Here is an 18,169-nt window from a genome sequence, read left to right on the forward strand (position 1 = left end):
CGAAATGAATTGGAGAGCGTACATGTTGGTTTCAAGAAAAACTGAGTCTTCTTTCAATTCTTCTTATTTGAGCTTCTTGAGACAAATATTTGGTTAGCATTACAAGACATGACTAAAAAAAAAAAAAGTATGGTTCATGCTTGTCTGATAATTCTGAAGAGTTTTCATGTTGCTGTCAACTGATGACTGATGAGACTTCTGAACACTTAAAAACTTCCTTGTTACTGCAAATCCTATAATCTTATATTAGAAAAATAGAAGATACATGGAATCCTACAGTAAATATAGTTTGAACAGCTAATACAAAACATTCATTTCAAAATAATTTGAAGTAAGATTTTACCTGTTTTATTCTGATTACCCGGTGATCCTAATTTGTCTGGTGTAAAGATGGACCAGAGATCATGATCCTTTTCCTTTCAGTTCTTTAAAGTTTAAAGTACTCATGCTACAAACATTGTTAAATTGTGTAAACCACATTCCTATATGCTGTTATGTGTATGCTTCAAAATTTCTGATGATTTTAATCTGATTACAGGAAATGTGGCTTTGATGAGGAAGCCTAGAAGAGTTCAAACTTTTTACTAGTACTAGTAGTAACATAACAGATTAGCTAAGATAGCATGAATGGAACTGATTTTATATCTTTGCTAACTATTATGCACTTATTGATCCTTTTTCTTGAGTTGTGCATTTTAAAATGGAATTTCATCGTGTAATGCACGACTCCTTCTAACCTTTGGTGCTGATTAACTCTTTGGTTCAGATGGTGCAAATGCGGAGATGCCAGCCTGTGTATGCTCGACATGAAGCAGAAATCAGTACTCGTATTTTATCTGAAGAACCTTCATATCAGTATAGCTCTGTTTCGCTGGAATGTCTGTTGCTCGTAAGTCCTCTAGAAACTTTCATGATTTACTTTAGTAAACTGATCGCAGATAAGGAAATTACTTATGCAGAAAGATAAAAAAGAGAACTTCCCTGCATATATTGGTTTACAACCATCATATTACCTTGTAATTGTTTGATAAACTAGGTGCTATTAGTAGAGTTTAATTATATATATGTTTAATCAATTTTTAAAATGAAACTAACAAAACTTAGTTAGGCTACCCATTTATTGCTAAATGGAACAAGTTTTTATTTTTTAGGTCAATCATTAATTTTTACTAATTTGGAAATATATTTTTATGAGAATACTTGAACACAAATCTTTTTTAATATAAAATCACTAAAAAAATACATGCCTATGACATAGTATTTCACTACACACTAAATTAATAGACTGATCTTTTTATTCCCCTAAAAACTGATGGCTGCAAATTACCAGCAGAGCACCAAATGAAAGTAAATCAAAATGAAAAACATATATTCATTCAACTAATTTAATTTTGGGTAGTTATTGAAATTGAAGATGAGGAGGATTAATAGGAACTTCAACAAGACCATCTAACATTGTGTGACTGTTCGCATTGTTGGTTCGTAAACTTGGATCTTCTTGATACACCAATACCATTACCAGCCTCTTCAATCGTAGCATATCATTAAGAGCTTCCTTATCATCATTAACTAGCACATCTAACCTGTTAGATTGATAGCAATCAAATGCCCAATCTGTCAAAATTGCACCTTCTTCCTCTATGAGTTCCATGCATATACTTTTTCGACAACATATGATTTCCAATAGCAGAACCCCATAGCTATAGACATCTACCTTCACCGTGACTGGCTTGTGTCTAAACCATTCGGAGCAACATAGCCTTTGGTCCCTCTAATTCCTGTGTTTGTATGGGTTTGGTTTAGAGCCAAAAGCTTAGTCAACCCAAAATCAGAAATACAAGCATTCTGATGTTCATCTAAAAGTATGTTCTGGGCTTTATATCACAGTGAATGATCTGGGTGCTGCACTCCTCGTGCAAGTACAATAGCCCCCTTGCTAACCCCTGAGCTATGTTAACTCTGTCTGTCCAGCTTGCCTCAGATCGCCGAAAAGGTAATCTGCTAAGCTACCATTGCTCATGTATTCATATACTAACAACCTTTGATCATCCTCCTTGAAAAATCCTACAAGTTGTACTAGATTTTTGTGATGTGTCTGGCCTATCACATTGACTTCAGTTGTGAACTCCTTATTAGTATCACCTGTTATTTGATCTAACTTCTTTACTGCAACACAAATTGGAGACCTCCTCCACTGACCATGCCCTTGTAAACTATACCGAAAGCCCCTCTTCCCAACCCTTCCTTGAATCCGTTTGTTGCCTCATGGAGTTCTTGGTAGCTGAAACGATTGACATTACTGTACTCCTTCAGTGGTTGTCTCTGACCCTCATCTAACACTTTCAGTTTCCTCTTATGATAGATGAAAATTCCCAACCCAATGCACTTAGAAAAAGTAAATTTAAAGATGTGAATCCTCCTAAGTCCTAACAGAACTTTAGTTAGAAATTCACCCTATGTTTTTTTCTTTGAAGGGAGATCGGAACAATTGGTTGATTGGTCATTGGGATTGGTAACATTTGCTACCTTCATCCAAGTTGTTCCAAGTACTGTGGTTCTTTTATTCCATTGGACAGTGGCGCTTTCTTTTTCCAACAACCAGGATTTTCGTCATCTTGGAAAATGCAGCAGCACAAAAGCAGTCATTCAAGCAAGATTTCTTACAATCATCTTGGTTGGAAGGATTAAGCTTTCTTAATCATTGAATGGCCAATCAGTAGTTGGAAGGTGAACTAATATGTACTCACCTATCGCAGAACGCTCTGCATATCCTTCACAAGCATTGTGAAATTGGGTTTACAAACTGCCATAATCATTGTAGTGAACATACACCCGACCGAGAGTAACACAATAATGGGTCAAAACTTAAGAAAATGTGATAATAACACCCAATTTTTTTTGATAGAAACCAAAGAATGGGTATTAATCTTTATTTTGACACTTTTTTTTTCCAAAAAATATTTTTGTGAGCCCCAAAAAATGGAAAATACGGAAAAAAGGCGGTAATTGGAAAAACGTGAAAAGTTGCTGAAACATCCCAGAACATGGGAAAAAGGTTTGGAATGATAGGGGATGTAATTTTGACACTTTGTTATATCCCATATTACCCTTACTGCTCATTTTTCGAGATTGTTTATACCGGAATGTGCCAATAGACCCCAGGACATGGTGATTTGAGGACAATTTGTGTGTAATTGGTGATGGAATATGAGATGAGATGTGATACTTAGATTACAAACATGAATAGTACTAGTATGATGGTTCCATAAAAGTATTATTACTATCCATAGTCTATCAATCGACACATCAATCAACACACATGTGAATAGTAGTATGACTATCCATAGTTACATGATATATAACATGTGTTCTTTTCCAATTTCAAATCATAGTGTGAATTCACAATTACATCATTATAAATATAATACATAATATGACATCATTACATTCATATGCATCATTATTGTCAAATCACATCACTTCAATATACTTAAATGACATCATTATATTCATATGACATCATTAATGTCAAGTAATATCACTTCCATCATTATTATAAGACATCATTATGGTCAAGTCACATCACTTCAATGTACTTTTATGACATCATCATATTCATATGACATCATTATTGTCAAGTAATATCACTTCAATATACTTGTATGACATTATTATATTCCAAAATTTTAAAATAGAAACATAACTCATTCTTAGTACTTTATAGACATCTTTATAAATTGTTTGTGGTTTCAAACCAGCTTATATGACCTCGGGAGTCATCCCGCGTATTCAGTTCACTTTTCGAAAAAAATGTCAAAAAATGACCCGAAATCAACCTCCGAAATTGGCCAAAAAGTGTGTATTATAGCCTTCAATTTTGCCAATTTTTGACTTTTTTTTACCCGGAAATAAAAATTGACGAGAAGCTACCTATAGGCCCTAATACCCTCCGGGAGTCCAATTGGAGGGTTAAACCATCCAATTTGCCTTTAAGCATCCAATTTACCAGTTTCCGTACACGTCACTTGTATCAATTTTTCACTTTTTTAGACCTGGAAATAAAAAATTGCCGAGATGCTTCCCATGGACCCTAATACACCTCGGGAGTCCATTTTGGGTGGGTAAAACCATCCGATATACCTTCAAACTGTTAATTTACCCGTTTTTCAACTTGCACCGATTTCTTAAACTCGAGGCTACCACGGACATTTATGGCAACATATAATGATCATTTATGGTTCCAAACGACATTATATGACCTTGGATGTATCCCCTAATATATCGAGACTTTCCGACACCGGTCCCAAAACCTCCGAAATTGGCCAAAAAGCGTGTATTATATAGCCTTCAATTTTGCCAATTTTTGACTTTTTTTTACCCGGAAATAAAAATTGGCGAGAAGCTACCTATAGGCCCTAATACCCTCCGGGAGTCCAATTGGGAGGTTAAACCATCCAATTTGCCTTTAAGCATCCAATTTACCAGTTTCCGTACACGCCACTTGTATTGGCTATAAGCTTTTACGGGCCTTTATGTAGCCGACTTATGGTTGTATATGGTCCAAACAACATCATATGACCTCGGATGCATCCCGTAAAATTCCGTGGATTTCTGACACCGGGTCCGGACACCTACTAAATTGCTCCGATTTCGTGTATTTATAGCCTTCAAATTTGGCTTCCGTACATCATTTTTTCACCAGACAAGATTATGCATCTAAGTACTTTCATGGGTTCCCAAAGGGCCTTGGGAGTCATGGATGATGCCCAAAACCATCTAATTCATCCTTCACAACCATCTGGAAATTGGGTTTACAACTGCCATAATCATTGTAGTGAACACCCGACCGAGAGTAACACAATAATGGGTCCAAACTTAAGAAAATGTGATAATAACACCCAATTTTTTTTTGATAGAATCCAAAGAATGGGTATTAATCTTGATTTTGACACTTTTTTTTTCCAAAAAATATTTTTGTGGGCCCCAAAAATGGAAAACACGGGAAAAAAGGCGGTAATTGGAAAAACGGGAAAAGTTGCTGAAACTGCCCAGAACATGGGAAAAAGGTTTGGAATGGTAGGGGGATGTAATTTTGACACTTTGTTACATCCCTTATTACCCTTACTGCTCATTTTTCGAGGTTGATTATACCGGGAATGTGCCAATAGACCCTGAGACATAGTGATTGAGGGACAATTTGTGTGTAATTGGTGATGGAATATGAGATGAGATGTGATACTTAGATTACAAACATAAATAGTACTAGTATGATGGTTCCATAAAAGTATTATTACTATCCATAGTCTATCAATCGACACATCAATCAACACACATGTGAATAGTAGTATGACTATCCATAGTTACATGATATATAACATGTGTTCTTTTCCAATTTCAAATCATAGTGTGAATTCACATTACATCATTATAAATATAATTACATAATATGACATCATTACATTCATATGGCATCATTATTGTCAAATCACATCACTTCAATATACTTAAATGACATCATTATATTCATATGACATCATTAATGTCAAGTAATATCACTTCCATCATTATTATAAGACATCATTATGGTCAAGTCACATCACTTCAATGTACTTTTATGACATCATCATATTCATATGACATCATTATTGTCAAGTAATATCACTTCAATATACTTGTATGACATTATTATATTCCAAAATTTTAAAATAGAAACATAACTCATTCTTAGTACTTTATAGACATCTTTATAAATGTGTTGTGGTTTCAAACCAGCTTATATGACCTCGGGAGTCATCCGCATATTCAGTTCACTTTTCGAAAAAAAATGTTAAAAAATGACCCGAAATCGTGTATTATAGCCTTCAATTTTGGACAATTTTTCACTTTTTTAGACCCGGAAATAAAAATTGCCGAGATGCTTCCCATAGACCCTAATACACCCCGGAGTCCATTTGGGTGGGTAAAACCATCCGATATACCTTCAAACTGTCAATTTTCAACCAAGCACGATGACCAATTGTGTGAATCAACGGTTCCTCTCGTTCTAGGTTGAATTACCATTGCAATACCGTCATAAGTAAGGTAAAACTAACCGTTCTCACGAAGGTCTAAACCTAGCTCACGTTCCCTTGAACCATTCTTTCTTAAGATAAACATATACCCGGACTCATTGTAGACCAATGTCTCACCTGCAATTTTCGGGTTTTCATTTGTGCCACTAGTGTAGTAAGCACCATAGGCAAAGCCGGTTGTTAGATCCCTGGTATTGAGAACAAGGTTTCCGTCAGGGATCAAACGTAACTGGAACCTCCACTTTGCGAAATTAGTTTGTGATAGCTGAGAGTTAACCTTCACTTCTACTTTCAGCTGCTGAGAAGGCAGTAAGTTGTCTGTGGATTGTCAAAGCTCTGCCAAACTGTCTCGTTGTTGTTGCTTCCTTTTAGGACAAAATTCCCGGTATCATACAGAAAGCCATAGCTTACCTCACCACCATCACTTAACTTATCAGAGGTGCTCCATAAGTTGATTCCATTAGGATTACTGAGAACTAGTCCCTCATTAGCTGTAATCTTGACTGATGATCCTTGAGGAACAGGATCACCATCATTTGCATACCAAACTATGGTGCTGGAATCTTGGCATACCAGATAGCAAACAAGAAGAGATTGCTGCTGTTAGGAAGTTTGGAAAAGCCGAAAGCAAAATCACCCGAAGGAGAAAGCCATGGAGAATCATTGGCAGTGGCTGTCAGAGGTCGACCGACTGGTATGCTTTTATTTTGGGCAGAAATAGATGATGATTGTGTAAGGATTATTAGTGTTGCTAACAAGATGGTGCTGGAAAGAAGCCAGGCTATTGCTTAGAGACGTATGTGCAGCAAACTAGATGAATTTTGGGTCTTTATCATGAGGGAAAACTGTCCCAAGGACTTAAATTCGAAAGCATAGTACACTTGAAGTGTTGACCATTCTAATTTTCAGACTGAATAGCTAAAGGAAGGACTCAATTTTCTAGGGCCTTTGAAAACCTTGTTTGAACCGCTACAATAATTGTTTGAAAAAAATTACTTTTCAGGCTTTCAGCTTTGAAGTAGTAGGAAAATAGGAAGAAATTACTTGAGAAATTTCTCACGGTACTATTATACTACCTGTATTTTATGTCAAATCATTGCAAATAATTTGAAACGAAGGTGGTACATAGACTTGGGTTAAACCCCTCCTATATCAGGTTCAACTCAAGTGTCTCCCCTGCTGCCCATGTATATAGCCCTCCTCCCCTACCACTTGAAGCGTTTATAACAACATTAGATATTAAGCAGTACTTATTACTTAATATGCATATATTTAGTACCACTATATATATGTGGTATTATTTGATTACCCAATGGTATTACTCTAAATTCAAGATACGTATTTGCCCATGCATATGTATAATCACGTATATACTTCCCGTTATGTATGAGAACATACACAAAGGTTATCAGTCCCTTTGAAAACATGTATGAGAACATACACAAAGGTTATCAGTCCCTTTGAAACAGCTCGACGTCTGATATCTTCATTGTAGTTTGAAAATGCCCTTGTAGTGTCTGATAGGCTGGTGGGTGGTCATCATAGTGTCCATAATAGGCAATTGAAAGCTAAGCTAGTGATCTTAAGTGGAGTTTTTATGATGTTGCTAGAAATAGGAAACACTGCTTTCAGCATTAGTTTAGCAGCTGAGTGATTCCTGCTGCTTTCTGTCTTTCCTTCAAGCTTGGATTTTCTTTCTATACTTGCATACAATAATTCAAGTTATGCACATATATATATTCTACGTACTTAATAGTGGGTAAAATTTGAGCACCTAACTTGTTAAAATACGAAGTATGTACTATAATTGTTCTTGTTTCACTTTTACAGGACAATTCCTTATGACAATTCAGGTTAGCTGAGCCTAAATTTAGATGGAGATAGCGGTATTTACACTTAAAAAAACTCAAACTATGTGATTATACCATGTGCTTTTTTTATTTGTTTTTTTTTTTTGGGAATTTGGTGCTCTCTAATTTTAGTGGGTGATTAGCACATGGTTCATCATTATAATCATTTAACTACATTTTAAAGTCTTTAATTACTGTTTTTAATGCGGTTTTCTTGGTGCTTCACTTCCAAATAGGATTTCAGTGGAATTTATTGTCTAAAAATGATTAATAAATTTACAAAATCATGATTATATTCTATACAAATTTCATTGGCAATTTTCTTAAATTTAAATTGTTTTTCTATTCTAGAAGTTTGATCAATTCTCTTTGTAAAAGTGACTTACAATTAATCACATCATAAGATAAGGTTTAAGGACATGTTTTTTTTCTTATAACTTATTAATTTGTATATTGAGATTGTCAAAATGGGAGGGTTTATTATAATCCTCCAATTTATTTCAACAAATAATATTATACAACATCTATTTGTTGTTACGGAGTAATACATAATGTTTAATTTAAAAAATAAAACACAAGTAAAATTTGAAGAGTGGATTGAAGAGTCCATTCTTTTTTATCACCCCTAAATGCCTTCCTAACTTTTTCTAGAAACACCAAAAACGCCCCTAGGCCTGCCGGTTCTACATCAACATAACAGAAATTTTTCCAGCAATCCTTAACGTATGAAAGAGTACAATTGTACAGCAATTAAGGGGACAAAATACATGCAAAAAGCATAAAGGCTCCTTTATACAAGAAAAATAAGGCAGAAATAAGGTGATATGTATGTCACTTTAAAATTTGTTATAAGTCAAGGTGTGGTATGCATTTTCAATGCTAGTATCCTTGCAACAGTTGCATTTCTTTGGCCTGAATATGCTCTACCTTTACTGCATATACCTGTATAAAAGATAACATTAGCAAAGAGAATGAGACAGTTTTTTTTCTAATGAAAATAATCATGACTATGAAAGTTCAAACCAATGTCTTCCTAGTCCTACTATCATTACTCCTTTTTATGCTTGGAAACTCCATTGGTTGTCGTGAGATCAATAATGTTGTTCGAGCTGATTATGGGATCAATTTACTCAATAGAAGCAGTTTTTCTGCAGGTTTTCTTTTTGGGACAGCTTCATCAGCATATCAGGTGATTTAGAAGTTTAGGATTTAGTTATTTTGTATATAGAATTTATTTATATTACACCAACATTAAGTTGTAAAAATGCTGGCAAAGAAAAAATAGTTGTCTTAATTAAGAGAGATTGATTTTCGTTAACAGTATGAAGGTGCAGCTCATGAAGATGGTAGAGGTTCAAGTATATGGGACACTTATACTCAAAAATATCCAGGTTCTTGATCTACCTCATGCCCCATGAACTCTTGAAATATTTGGTATTATGTTAATGGTTTACACATTTAATTAGTCACCTACACCAAGTAAAATCAAATTCTCAAGTTCTTTTACATGCATCAAATCTTTTTTTTTTTTTTTTTAATGAATGTTTCTGTAAGTTGTTAGGATTGTAGAATGATTAACCCTAGATAATTTATAATCTCAAATCTTGTTTGTTCATGACATTACTTGTGCAGATAAGATTAAAGATCGAAGTAATGGTGATGTGGCAATAGACTCATACCATCGGTATAAGGTAATAGACTCAACTGTTGCTCAACTAATTAAAACTCCTTTGTTAATATAACATGCTCTATTTATTAACCGTGTTAATCATTTCGTAGGAGGATGTGAAGCTCATGAAGAAAATGGGATTAGATGCCTACAGATTTTCAATTTCTTGGTCAAGGATATTGCCATGCATGTTTTAATACCCTTGTCTTAATTTGATTTCCAAAGCATGTGTTTTCTTCATTTCGACAGCCTTGTCTGATGAGCCAAATGAACTGATGATTGAACAGATGGGAAACTACACAAAGGCGTGAACCAGAAAGGATTAGCATACTATCACAACCTTATAGATGAACTAATAGTGAATGGTAAAAGATTCAAATCTCGTTCTTCTATAATAACTATCTTATTATTTCGTGATTTGTGATTCATTTATTACTAATAGTGAATGGTAAATGAACTGAAGTGAACTGAGCTAATTGGAGCTGAACTAAACTGAACTGAATAGGGCTTAAATGAATATTTTTATGAGAGAGTTGTATTGGCAGGTATTAAACCCTTTGTGACTCTCTTTCATTGGGATCTCCCGCAAGCGTTGGAAGCTGAGTATGGTGGTTTCCTCAGTCCTTACATTGTGTAAGTCATCTTTCTGAGATATTGAAAAGATTGATTTCTATATATGATAAAGATCCCTTTTTTTTATTGGAAGCATAATAATATTCAATAAAAATGAAACTTGTGTTGAAACTTAGTGCAAGTGTTCAATAGGCTGGGTTTGGGCTGCCATTTCCTGGTCTTTTGCTGGGTTTGGCACTACCAGATTACCTCTTCAGACCATTTTTTACTTGGGCTCTGTCAGCTTGGACTCATATGCCAATTTATTTATCCGACCTGAGACAAAAAGGGCCCAATCATTTCTCAGCGCCTTGGCCTTTATTATAAGCATTTCTCATATTTTGGCCTATAAAAGTTTTAATTTAGAGTAAAACATGTCCTGTTTGTTAAAATGTTGCAGGGATGATTTTAGGGATTATGCAAATATTTGCTTCAAAGAATTTGGTGATAAAGTGAAACATTGGATCACATTGAATGAACCCTGGTCCTATATTTATGGTGGATATGCTAGTGGAAGATTGGCTCCTGGTCGGTGTTCAAAGTGGCAGCAGCTTAACTGTACTGGCGGAGATTCAGCCACTGAGCCATACTTGGTTTCTCACCACCAGCTTCTTGCTCATGCAGCAGCAGTTGACTTGTATAGGCGTAAATATAAGGTTTATAAACTATAATGACTCGTGACTAAATCCTTGCCTATATATATACTTGTATGATTTCTGTATATAAAACATGCAATACTTACTTTTGACATGTAAAACGATGCAATTACACAACACATATAGACCAGCCCATGAATTGGGCTAGTTATTTCATGGACTAGTCGCGGTTCCTCCTCCCTACCCAGTCCATAGACCATCTCTAATCATGTATGACCATCATGTGAATTCAGGATTTCCTCTGACTACCCTGTTATATTCCTAGGCATCTCAGCAGGGCATACTTGGTATCAGTCTAGTGACGAATTGGTTTGTTCCACTCTCAAAAATACAGCACCATAAGTTTGCTGCTATGAGAGCGCTTGACTTCATGCTTGGATGGTGAGCTTACTGAGCTATGCATATATTATATAAATTTGTATCAATTTCTGAAATTTTTGCAGCCAGAGTTCCTAATACCCCTTTGTCTGTTATCGTGTCCCATTGCACTTCATGATATATACGACCTTTAAGATTAATGTTTGATAGAAACAAGTTCTTATATATTAAAGGTTGCAAACAGGTTTATGGATCCAATAACCAAAGGTGAATATCCACATTCCATGCGCTCCCTTGTAAGAGGCCGATTGCCTGAATTTTCTGCAGAGCAGTCAAGGATGTTGAATGGTTCATATGATTTTCTAGGCTTAAATTATTACAGTAGTCGTTATGCAGCTTATTCTCCTGGTTTGAAGCATGCAAAACTCAGTTACACAACTGATGCTAATGTCAGACAAACAGGTATGTTTATAAATTATTTTGATGTGCTTCCCACAATATATAAAAGTAAATATGTACGATGTATAGCACAGCATATTTTCACTTTAAGATTCAACTGTTGATGTGTACTCATGAATTTCACTTTGGTTTTTATTAAACATTGCTTGATTTATCGCAGTTGAGCGAAAGGGAATCCCAATTGGTCCAAAGGTATTCAAGTGATTCCTCTGTACCACAAGAATTTTATTCTGTGAATGATTTATGCTGTACATCTTTTTTTATGCTATTAATAATTTCCTCAGCTAAAATCGGTGGTAACTTCCTTGTATCTTCTTGTCCCTCTAATTCTGCAGGCGGCTTCAGATTGGCTGTATGTTTATCCACAAGGAATTCGATATCTTTTAGTCCATATAAAGAGAAGATACAACAACCCTTTGATCTATATAACAGAAAATGGCAAGTTTACCACTAAATTTTAGAAATTTTGTTTATATGACTTTACAATACAACGCATTCTCACTCAGAATTTTGACTACTTATGTCTGTAGGTGTTGACGAGGTTAACAATGGCACATTGTCACTCAAGGAAGCACTTAGAGATGAAATGAGGGTCCGATACTACCATGATCATCTAGCTTTCTTACACCTTGCAATCAAGTAATCATACTCTACAAACTCACTTAATTTTCTTTCATTTTATTTTGGGCAGTCTTTTATTACATACCTATGATGGTATAAATCTAAATCTTTTTAGTCATCGAGTGGATGGACTTGAATAGTGGTGATCAAGTCCCCTGAGCCTTCTTTTGAAGGTGGTTCGGCACAATTGGTCTCCGTTTGTTCTATCTTTTATGCTATGTTTGGGCTAGGATGGTTAATTAACTGTGAATACCTCGAAAGTTAATTGTTGCAAAAATGTATTTTTCTTTCTAGATTTTGATGATTGTATTGGTTTTGGCTTGCAGGGAAGGTGTAAATGTGAAGGGCTATTTTGCATGGTCATTGCTGGATAACTTTGAATGGAGTTCTGGTTATACTGTTCGATTTGGGATCAACTATGTTGACTACAAAGATGGATTAAAAAGATACCCTAAACTTTCTGCTTTCTGGTTTAAGAAGTTCCTGCGAAACAGGAAATAATATTGCACTCTTTGAAAGATAGTTAAATAAACTCTGAAGTCATATTCCTGAATCCTGATATTTATATATATGGTACATGATTATGATTTTTATGTGATCATAACCATGCAAATATATATGGAGACTAAAGTGTATCAAATTGCTCCTATTATGTATCATTGTATGTTATATTGAATTCCATATCATATTCTAGATTCGTATACAACGACACTAATATGATTTGAGCCTGTTATACAGTTGGTCGGTTGCTTATTATAAATTTCACATAGCAGACGGCTTATTATTAATAAAGACCCGAGCATTACATGGCTTAAATCTAGTCTAATATCAATTTATCATACACATGCAACTTAAGGCGACTAGCTTCCCTCCGTGCAAAAAAGATCGCCTTCTATAGACTTTTGAGGTCTGATTTCTTAAACATTGGCAATTGATGTTACTCATCAGGTGCAGAAATCTCCATCTTAACTGCTTGGACTTAATGAATTAGATAGAAGAATATATGTGTGAAAAATATTTGGTAGAAGTTGCATTGTTTGGTTTGCTTTAAACGACTTTCAAAATTGGTAATTGTTCAAAAGCTTTCTATTTCTTCTTTCTGTGTCTACTTTGAAAGATTAATCATACTAAACAACATGGCCCTTTCCAAGGGTAGCTAGCTGATGAATCTGTTTTGTATACCTCTCACTGAAACGACTTACATCACAATTTCTGATGAACTACTTCAGGATATCCTGCATTAAATGCAACTTGTCATGCTTGTAGTAAAGCATGGACAACATTAATAAAATCCTTGAATCAGGAAGCTCATGATCCAGCTTTACAATGTTGTTTGACTGGAGAGCTTCAATATAAGAAGAATAAACAGCTCCAAACTCCCTAAAAGTATGGCTCTCATACTCCTCCAATTGATACAGGGCCTTTAAATATTCTCTACGATGAGCAGCATCATCGTATTCATCCAATCTTAATATGGATCAAATAAAACAAATGATATTAAAATTATTTATATATTAAAAAATTACGGAAAATTATTTATAAAATAAGAAATTTCGAAAAAAAAAAATTTGACATGACAGGATATTACTCATAATTAACAAATAAAATTATGTGTATTAATAAATTAATTGAAATTTTCATATTAGCATTCCCCTATGAAATAATGCAATGTTAAATAAATTCTTATTTTTTCATATTATAAATAACATATAATATAACTAATATATAAAGCTAAACTTTTAACCATGTCACGACATTGCAACACTTGGCAACTAGTCTAATATCAATTTAAAGCTAATATATAAAGCTAAACTAATACACATTCTAGATTTTTATATAAAAATTGTCGAGATACTTACCATGGACCCTTATAGACTCCGGGAGCCTATATAGTTGGGTGCAACCATCCAATATACCTTTAAACGGTCAATTTACCCGTTCGCACCTTGCACCGATTTCGTGAACTCGAGCCTACCACGGACATTTATGACAACAAATAATGGTCATATATGGTTCCAAACGGCATTATATGAACCAGTGATGTATCCTCTAGGATCTAAACACTTTTCGCCACCGGACCCCTTAACCTCAAAATTCCTCAAAAGCGTGGATAACAACCTTTAATTTTGGGATTTATTGAACTTTTTTCGCCCGAAAATAAAAATTACCGAGATGTTTATCATGGTCCCTAATACCCACCGGGAGCCCATTTGGGTGGGTAAAACCATCCAAATATGCCTTTAAACAGTCAATTTACTCGATCGCACCTTGCACCGATTTCGTGAACTCAAGCCTACCACAGACATTTATGACAACATATAATGGTCATATATGGTTCCAAACGGAATTATATGACCCTGAGATGTATCCTCTAGGATCTCAACACTTTTCGCCACCGAGCCCTGTAACCTCAAAATTCCTCAAAAAGCGTGAATAATAGTCTTTAATTTTAGGATCTTTTCACTTTTTTTCGCCCGGAAATGAAAATTACCGGGAAATTTACCATGGTCCCTAATACCCTCCGGGAGCCCATTTGGGTGGGTAAAACCATCCAAATATGCCTTTAAACGGTCAATTTACTCGTTCGCACCTTGCACCGATTTCGTGCATTCAAGCCTACCACGGACATTTATGACAACATATAATGGTCATATATGGTGCCAAACGGAATTATATGAACCTGAGATGTATCCCCTAGGATCTCAACACTTTTCGCCACTGGGCCTCGTAAACTCAAAATTCCTCAAAAACCGTAGATAATAGCCTTTAATTTTGGGATTTTTTGAACTTTTTTCGCCCTGAAATAAAAATTACTGTGATGTTAACCATGGTCCCTAATACCCTCCGTGAGCCCATTTCGGTGGGTAAAACCATCCAATATGCCTTTAAACGGTCAATTTACCCGTTCGCACCTTGCACCGATTTCATGAAATCAAGCCTAACACGGACATTTATGACAACATATAATGGTCATATATGGTTCCAAAAGGAATTATATGACCCTTAGATGTATCCTCTAGGATCTCTCCCCTTTTCGCCACTGGGCCCCGTAACCTCAAAATTCATAAGAAAAGCGTGAATAATAGTCTTTTATTTTGGGATTTTTCGACCTTTTTTCTCCTGGAAATAAAAATTACCGGGAAGTTTACCATGGTCCCTCATGTCCTCCGGGAGCCCATTTGAGTGGGTAAAACCATCCAATATGCCTTTAAACGGTCAAATTACTTATTCGCAGCTTGCACCGATTTCGTGAGCTCAAGCCTACCACGGACATTTATGACAACATATAATGGTCATATATGGTTCCAAACGGCATTATATGACCCTGAGATGTATCCCCTAGAATCTCAACACTTTTTGCCACCGGGCCCCGTAACCTCAAAATTTTCTTAAAAAGCGTGAATAATAGTCTTTAATTTTGGGATTTTTTGACCTTTTTTCGCTCGGATATTGAGATTTTTACCATGGTCCCTAATACCCTCCGGGAGCCCATTTTGGTGGGTAAAACCATCCAATATGCCTTCAAACGGTCAATTTTCCCGTTTGCATTAAGCGTAAATATATGTTTTTATTGAAGTTTTAAGTGCTAGAAATAGTTTCTAAGTACTACTTTTGATGTTTTATAAAGAGGGTTTAATCACCCATTAAAAAGGGAGATTATTAGGGGTTTTAAAATAATTTAAAGATTTTTATTAAACTTTAAACTTGCTGTAATTTCATGTATAAGAGTGTATTTTAAGGTTTTTATGAAGAAAATTTAAAGAACTATATATAAGCCTTTAATTTTAACTAAAGGGAAGGTTTTAAAGTGTTGTTTGATTTGGATTTTGAAGGTTTTAAAGTAAGTTAGTATTGCTGTAAATTTGATTGATTGGATATTGATTGAGATGTTATTATTTGGCTTAGGAGAGGAGTTTATTGAAGGTGATTTCTAGTTAGTAAAGTGGCATACCAATTCGTTTGCTCAAGGTACGTACAAGTTACAAAACCTTTCTTTTAGGTGCGTGTTTAAGGACGACGGATCGAGAACTTAGTATCATGTATAGGGAAGACTGAGTTAAATTGTTTGGTTATACATTGTGAATTTCGTATGACATGCACTATTTTATATTGCAAGTATTATTTGTGCTCTAATTATGCAAGGTGCACTTAGAGGCAAAGGTATATGATTGGTGTAATGATTAATTTATTACTCATTCATGATTATGCAAGCAGGATGAGTAAAGGAAGAATTTAAGTCTTCTAAGACGAGGTTAAGGTTTTGGGGTGCCTTATGCACTCAAGGTGTTTATACACCGAGGTAGTAAAGGAATAAATAATAAATGTTGCTTGCCACTAATAAATCAAGAATTGAAATTGAAAAGTTGTTTTACTTGATTGAATTGATATTGGATTGATTGTATTGTTATGCATATGAGTCATCACCAAGTCTAAACCTGTAAATCACGTAAAGTGCAAGATGGATGAGCAATAAAACTCTGGATTGGTGCATTTCTGGAGTAATGACAATCAGGGGTTGGGGTACATGGGGTATTAGCCGTGTACTTTTCTCGAGGCCATCTGATCTACGAGTCTCTTATTTCAAAAATTTTTCAAAACTAGGAGTTAGGTGAGATCTCATACTAACTACGATCACGGAGTCGCGCCCGTGGTCGTTGGATGTTTATTGATGTTTCCGAAAGGAGGCATGGGGTTTTTCTTTTATTGATGTTCCAAATGGAGCATGGGTTGGACAACCTTGTCTATTGCGTAATCCAATGAATAAAAATAATGATTTACCTATTATTAATTAATGGAGTCTTAGTAATATAAATAGTTGAGTCGTGTGTTGAGTCTATAATTTAATGATGCATGATGATTGATTATTAGTAGCATGTTATGGATTTCTTAATTTATTTTGCAACTTGTATGTACTCAGCTTTGCTGATTGCGTGCTTTGTGTGTCTTTCTTTGGTCATGGCCTTCGCCTTTCAATGACCCTGTGACGATCCAATTTTTACACTTGTAATATTGGGGAGCAGAATTACCACAGGTTCTTACACATGCAGCATTCATCAGGGGTGTGGGATCTTGAGTAGAGAGTTGGTTGTTTGCATTTTATTTCTTTTGCAAGTTTGAATTTATTTTAATTCGATTTTATTCGACACTATTTCTTTTGGGTTTGAATTTATTTGAACACTGAATTTAATCACTTACTACTTTTATTGGGATTTGAATAAGGGCCTTAATGGTTCCAAGTTGTATGACTTAATTTGGTTTCATTCAGGGTCCTCACAGGTTTAAAGAGAGAATTATTGGGGTGTTACAATAATGGTCATATATGGTGCCAAACGGCATTATATGACCCTGAGGTGTATCCCCTAGGATCTCAACACTTTTTGCCACCGAGCCCCGTAAACTCATAATTCCTCAAAAACCGAAGATAATAGCCTTTAATTTTGGGATTTTTTTTACCTTTTTTCACCCAGAAATAAAAATTACCGTGATGTTAACTATGGTCCCTAATATCCTCCGGGAGCCCGTTTGGGTGGGTAAAACCATCCAATATGTCTTTAAACGGTCAAATTACCCGTTCGAACCGTGCAACGATTTCATGAACTCAAGCCTACCACGGACATTTATGACAACATATAATGGTCATATATGGTTCCAAACGGAATTAAATGACCCTTAGATGTATCCTCTAGGATCTCTCTCCTTTTCTCCATTGTGCCCTGTTACCTCAAAATTCATAAAAAAACGTGAATAATAGTCTTTTATTTTTGGATTTTTTGACCTTTTTTCGCCTAGAAATAAAAATTAATGGGATGTTTACCATGGTCCCTAATACCCTCCGGGAGCCCATTTGGGTAGGTAAAACCATCCAATATGCCTTTAAACGGTCAAATTACTTGTTCGCACCTTGCACCGATT

The 18,169-nt window shown here is 35.2% G+C and overlaps 1 protein-coding gene across 3 annotated transcripts; it reads left to right on the forward strand.

Annotated features, from left to right (window-relative positions):
• The first annotated feature begins 751 nt into the window (after positions 1-751).
• LOC110695971 (beta-glucosidase 13-like) lies at positions 752-12,962 on the forward strand. Of its 3 annotated transcripts, XM_021873219.1 has the most exons (15): positions 753-889; positions 7,902-7,957; positions 9,076-9,110; positions 9,243-9,312; positions 9,554-9,612; positions 9,701-9,776; positions 9,878-9,955; positions 10,136-10,223; positions 10,603-10,858; positions 11,124-11,239; positions 11,421-11,638; positions 11,796-11,827; positions 11,971-12,073; positions 12,166-12,274; positions 12,583-12,962. In XM_021873219.1, exons 6-15 carry the CDS (start codon positions 9,716-9,718, stop codon positions 12,755-12,757), a joined length of 1,236 nt encoding a protein of 411 aa, XP_021728911.1. In that variant the 5' UTR covers positions 753-889; positions 7,902-7,957; positions 9,076-9,110; positions 9,243-9,312; positions 9,554-9,612; positions 9,701-9,715; the 3' UTR covers positions 12,758-12,962. The 3 variants fall into 3 exon arrangements, with proteins under 3 accessions (XP_021728910.1, XP_021728911.1, XP_021728909.1); XM_021873218.1 differs by lacking the exon at positions 7,902-7,957 and having other exon boundaries at positions 752-889; XM_021873217.1 differs by lacking the exons at positions 753-889; positions 7,902-7,957 and having other exon boundaries at positions 8,834-9,110.
• The last annotated feature ends 5,207 nt before the right edge of the window (positions 12,963-18,169 follow it).

Source organism: Chenopodium quinoa, unplaced genomic scaffold (assembly GCF_001683475.1).
Source record: "Chenopodium quinoa cultivar QQ74 unplaced genomic scaffold, ASM168347v1, whole genome shotgun sequence".
Classification (NCBI taxonomy): Eukaryota; Viridiplantae; Streptophyta; class Magnoliopsida; order Caryophyllales; family Amaranthaceae; genus Chenopodium; species Chenopodium quinoa.

Coding starts and splice junctions, on each gene's coding strand:
- LOC110695971 (XM_021873217.1), top strand. CDS start 8,913: ATGAAAATAATCATGACTATGAAAGTTCAAACCAATGTCTTCCTAGTC. Junction 9,777..9,877: donor TTGGTCAAGGATATTGCCAT/GCATGTTTTAAT, acceptor ATGATTGAACAG/ATGGGAAACTACACAAAGGC. Junction 11,639..11,795: donor TGCTAATGTCAGACAAACAG/GTATGTTTATAA, acceptor GATTTATCGCAG/TTGAGCGAAAGGGAATCCCA.